The following is a 5,426-nucleotide window of genomic DNA, read 5'->3' as shown; positions in this document are numbered from 1 at the left end:
TCAAATCTTAATAAAATCTTAGATTTGTTTTACCAAATTAGGATGATAGTGTTTTCTAATAACACAGAACATCTAGATATAAGAAATAAATGTAATGTTTTGAATGATACTAATAAAAATAAAATAAAACAAACCGATGAAGATATGTCAAAGTCTTATTTCACAATACGAGGAATATTGCAGGTTCTTACTGATCAGAACTAAATACGATAGAAATTGACACATCACCACATGCATTTCAATAAATTCAATTAAACTGAACAAGTCACAAATTGTCTCGACCTAGTGAATGTAGATTTCGGATTTTATTTTACGAAAATCAATTTCTCATATAGTAGAACACTAACTAGTTATTGTTCTTCACAGTTGAAGAATCTGTTTACTCTAAATGTTTGGGCAGTAAACATCTTTCTACAATTCATCATACTTAAGCTCTATTGCAGTCGTTTTGGTGATAGCTACCTGCAAGAAATTACGCTAGTTCAAAATATATTTTCAATTAGTGGGTATACACAAACGGTTCGCTCGAAGCAAGGGTAGAATTCAGATACATTATAAATTGCATACCTATAATGGTAGTCCTGGATATAAAAGACAGACTTTCCATCTCTTCAGCTACCAGAGTTATAAAAGTGTTTATAGTGAGAATAACCCCAAAGTCAAAGTTTAGTGTCAATCAAAAGTGAGAGTAATTGTTATTCAAGTGATTATGGATTCCGGGCTTGCTATTCGTATTCGCAAATCTCGGACAGCGGAAGTGTGCCGTCTCTGTCTGAAGAAGCGCTACCTCGTGGACATCAACGAAAACCAGTATTTGAGGATGCAGTTGTTGGAGTGTTTTCCTCACTGCACACCGGACGACAGCGAATTGCCGCAATTTGTATGCGGAGAGTGTTACCAACTGATCGACATCACGTACCAGTTTTCCGTAAGGACTCGTCGAACGGAGGTTTTACTGCGAACCTACGTCCATATGGGAGGAGATTTCCCCGTGCCGGAAACCCTCGAAGCCGAATATCGCCGCAATTCAAAACGATCGGCTTCACCGGAAAAGCAGGAGGAGGATGAGGAACAGCCACACAAGAAGAGACGATCATCGGAAGAATCATCGACCAGCACGGAAAGCAAGGAAAGGAAATCATCGAAGCATAAGGACAGGAAGAAGTCTTCGAAGGATACGGAAAAGAAAGATTCTTCGAAGGATAAGAACAGGAAGGAATCTTCGAAAGATAAGGACAGGAAGGAGACATCGAAGGACAACAAGGACTCTTCGAAGGAAAAAGACAGGAAGGAACGAAAGTCTTTGCACCGGAAGGAGAAGGATGAGCGCACCGACAAAAGCAGCAAGCGATCCAGGAAGACATCGGAAGAACGTCAAAAGGAGCAGTACTACAGATCGGACGAATATCTATTTGGCGAAGTGGTGGAGTTAGACCCGGTCGAGAAGCGAAACGACTCAATTGAAGATACCAACAAGGATGTGCCAGACCGAGTGGAAAGCATTGCGAGTAATTTGCCGGGATTGGCTTTGAAGATGTCTTACAATGAAATGTTGAATGTGTTAAAAACTATTGAAAACATGCAAAATAATCCGTCGGTCAGTGTTTGAATATTGAATAAATAAAATATTAAATGAAATTCAACAACAACTTTCTTGTTCTTAATATTAAATTTATGCTCCTTAGGTTCAAATGGGTTTGACAATTTGATTTCTCGGGTTCGGAATCGGGTAGGGTTTGTAACTACTGGGACATCTTGTTTCGGGCCAGGGTTTGCTATTCAATTGTTGCTTCGTTGCTTCGGGTTTTAAAAAACGTGTTGAATTTGGGTTTGTATAACGTGAAATACGACCATAAATATAGGCTACCATTGCTTACATATTCTTGAGTTCAAAAACGTCATTGTTAAATGCAAATCGCGCAGATGCTCATATTTCCGAAATGTTCGAAATGTTGCAAATCAATTAATGGCTGCATAAGATGACATTCCATTTCAAAATTTTATTTTTTGTTTTGAAAAAAAAATGCATTACTCAACAACGTAACATTTGACTACAACTTTTTTCAATAAATAAAAACAATGAGATACTAAAGTTAAATAAAATATAAAGAAGATTTTCTCAAAACCATTCAAGATTGGTTGTACAGCCTAGAAATTAAGATTTTTTTGTTGATTTATTCAGAACCAAGAGAAACATGAAAACCTTATCAAATTACGTTTTCTTGTTTCAAACTTTTTAAGATTTGAACAAAATATCCATTTTCTAAATATTTTGGCTCAATTTAAATATGTTTGCAGTTTCCAAGTTTGTACTGTGTTTATTATCGCTTGCCTGGACTTTGGATTTCTACACGAAAAAAATCGAAGGTTAACGTTTTGAGAACTGAACTTGATATGTACTACATGAATATAAGTATATATGCTCGAACCAGTAGATAAATTGCAGTCAGAGTAAATGTTTCTTTAAACTGGAGCAATTTACTTACTAAACAAACGACACCAAGAGCCACCTACCAACTTATTGATTCCCAACTGCGATCACAAATGCTTAAACCAACGAATTTTCCTCCTCAACGTCTTCAAACAAACAAAAGAAAACTCTCTCTCGTAAAGAAAAGACCATTCACGCCCAATTTAACATTCTCGGTTCGTTCCAATCGGGCTCAGCTGATTAATTCCACCACCTTCGTTTGGGGAATTTTCCCTATTGAAAGCCAGATGAAAAATCGATCGTTCCATATCAATCAACCGACAAACACACGGAGGGAGGTTTTCCTCCTTTGGTTTGACCCCCATAGAGTCAGTCCATGGACAAACAATCGCTTTTTTCGGCATTGGCGGTCGACCGTTGCCGCAAGGAATTCTGATTGTGTGCGGTGTAGGCTCCCAGCTGCTCACGCATAATTTTTTCTCGGGTCAAAGTTTTACGATTCTTCTTGTTGGCGGCAACGGTTGTGGCGTGGCGTGGAATTTTCTTCAGTCAGTTAGTACACATTGGGAAAACCCATTCCGAAATTGGACAAAATTGATAACTTTCACAGAACGGATCAGGAAAAACTCCCCCAGGAGACCAGGAAAAACTAAACATTATGTACTTTGCAATTGGATTAAATGGGAAAATTGAAGTGAAATTTTCAAATAAGTTACACATCTTCTCGGTGATATTTGAACTCACGACTCGCTGTTTGCTAGGCATGGCGCGTTACCTCTTCGTCACGACCAGTGAGCATTATGGTTGGCATCACTTTTTTTATACATAATTCTTTATGAATAAATTCAATCATATAGAAGGCAGTATGAGCACTTGGCACGTCTTTTTAAGACTTTCTGCGATCAGAAATACGATGCCACAAAATTTGGATGAAAAAAAAACTAGTTTCAAGCAAGCCTCGAACGCGGGACCTCTGGTATAGGAATCGGACATCTTACCACTGTACCACCAAGTGTTACATATCAGACACGTTATTATTTGCCAATATTAATACATGTTTTGACAGTTCCGCATTGTTAATTTCGACAGAATCATAACTTAATTGATCTCTGTCAGTTCACAAATTTGTTTTATGGAATAACATTTTGTGAAATTGGCTTGAAATGGACACATTAGAGTAGAACGAATTAGGTACTAAATAACAAAAAAAGTTTTAGAATTAAAAAAATCTCTTTCTATTAAATTCTGGATCTTCTAGAAATGAATGTCCAAATTCTTACAACTCATATTTTTGACTATTTTGCATCAAAATAAACTTAGGAAATCATCTGTTGACGCTTATATGTAGACAATTACTGTTACCGGTACCGTCGAGTTGCGCACCCTATCTCAACCGGTTCCCTCACTGGATTGATAAGGTGTCACTGGTCGATGTCAAAGAGATCACGATAACAACAAAACGACGATTATATGCATAGAGCGTGGAGTGAATTATATTAAAGCTATTTTTCTACTATCTAAAAGTTATCTTACATTATAAATAATCTATTGTGCTTAAAACTAGTTTCTTAGCCTAAATTCGAACTAGTGGAGGTAAGAAGATTGAATTAACATTGAATTTATATCCTAATATGAAATTCATTGTACACCCACCCAGGAGCTAAAACTAACCTAAAAGGAAGTCAGTTAGACAGTGAAATTTGAGGAAAATTATAATTTGAAGGGCAACTGAAAAGTAAGTTAACTTATAAACCTAATAGAACGCTTAACTAAATTAACTCACGTTACAGTTTTGAAGCTACAATAAATCAGCTACCAAAAATCGGTCTAGCCTTTCGTTTCCTGTCGCAACAATTACCCTTGAAATGAACACGTTTTTCAAGAATAAAAGGTTTTCTGTTTAGAAAAACAATGCCTGTGTTTTCAAATATGAGTTCAGTATGATACTATCTTTTCCACCGTTGGGTTTGGATTTCCCCAATGTGCAGTGGTTCCCCGGCAGATTTCTTGGTTGATTGTTTACGACGCCTGTGCCCCGGATGCTCGATGAGGCGGAAACGAATGGGAAGGGCACATCAACATTCACGACTAGGTTGAGGAGGAAAATATCTTCGATCTTGAGTAAACAAAAGGGCTGGTGAAGCTTTTCGTCGTTTAAAGGAAAAAAAGAATGCATCTTTGGAGTTTGGTTAGACAATGCAGGAGACGGAAAACGCTTGAGGCTTTTTAGCTAGTTTGGAGAAGGGCTCAATTTTGTTTTATTCTAGCTCGTTTGATGGTGTGGTGAGCTATGTTTTATATTCTTTCTTATAGGAAGTCAGTTCGAAGGTTTATGGTAACCCTAGCTCTTGATCAATCGCGTTACGTTTGAAGATTACATTACAGAAAGGCGATTCTTACCGGTACCACTACGAATTTTCAAATGCACAGATCAAAAGGCTAATCTCAGTTTTGATAACTTAAATACTCAAATTGCATTGATTTAGACGGATGTTTTTGGTCCCCCTGGGACTCAACCATTCACATAAGTAAACGGTTTTGATTCATAATGATGTTCTTGATCATACAAGAACTCCATGCACTACAGTCCTTGAGATGTACAGTCATTAGCAGTTGTGTATATATAGACTATTTTTATTCATAGATCGTTTTTATTTATGTACAGATTTTTATCCCTACAGTTAACTAACGAAAAGTGCCCGTTGAACTCGGACATTCATCCAGCTTGAAAATATGTATAAGTCTACTGGACGTGTAGGTACTGCTTATCAAACTAATGGTCTTACTGATTTACTTAAAACTAGTGATGTGTGTAATATCAAGTATTGTAGTTTATTTCTTCACTGTTGGAAATAAAAAGGAAACAATTGGTACCGTAATCCGGGGGCAAATTGATCACTTTTTTACAATTTTTGGTTGTGTTACCCTTGGGAATTCAAATATTTTCAAATAAATTTCTACAAAATCAGTACTCCATTGATCTTTATCTTTATCA

General features: G+C 36.9%; 1 protein-coding gene across 1 annotated transcript; it reads left to right on the top strand.

Moving 5' to 3' along the window:
* Positions 1 to 709: 709 nt before the first annotated feature.
* LOC5564476 (luc7-like protein 3) lies at positions 710 to 1,609 on the top strand. Its single transcript, XM_001648768.1, has one exon. The coding sequence runs from the start codon at positions 710 to 712 to the stop codon at positions 1,607 to 1,609; it is 900 nt and encodes a 299-aa protein (XP_001648818.1).
* The last annotated feature ends 3,817 nt before the right edge of the window (positions 1,610 to 5,426 follow it).

The sequence above is a fragment of the Aedes aegypti genome, chromosome 3 (assembly GCF_002204515.2).
Source record: "Aedes aegypti strain LVP_AGWG chromosome 3, AaegL5.0 Primary Assembly, whole genome shotgun sequence".
In the NCBI taxonomy this organism is placed as follows: Eukaryota; Metazoa; Arthropoda; class Insecta; order Diptera; family Culicidae; genus Aedes; species Aedes aegypti.
This window is presented reverse-complemented; position numbering and strand designations above follow the sequence as displayed.

Excerpts from the sequence above, each read along its gene's own strand:
- LOC5564476 (XM_001648768.1), top strand. The coding sequence starts at position 710 with ATGGATTCCGGGCTTGCTATTCGTATTCGCAAATCTCGGACAGCGGAA.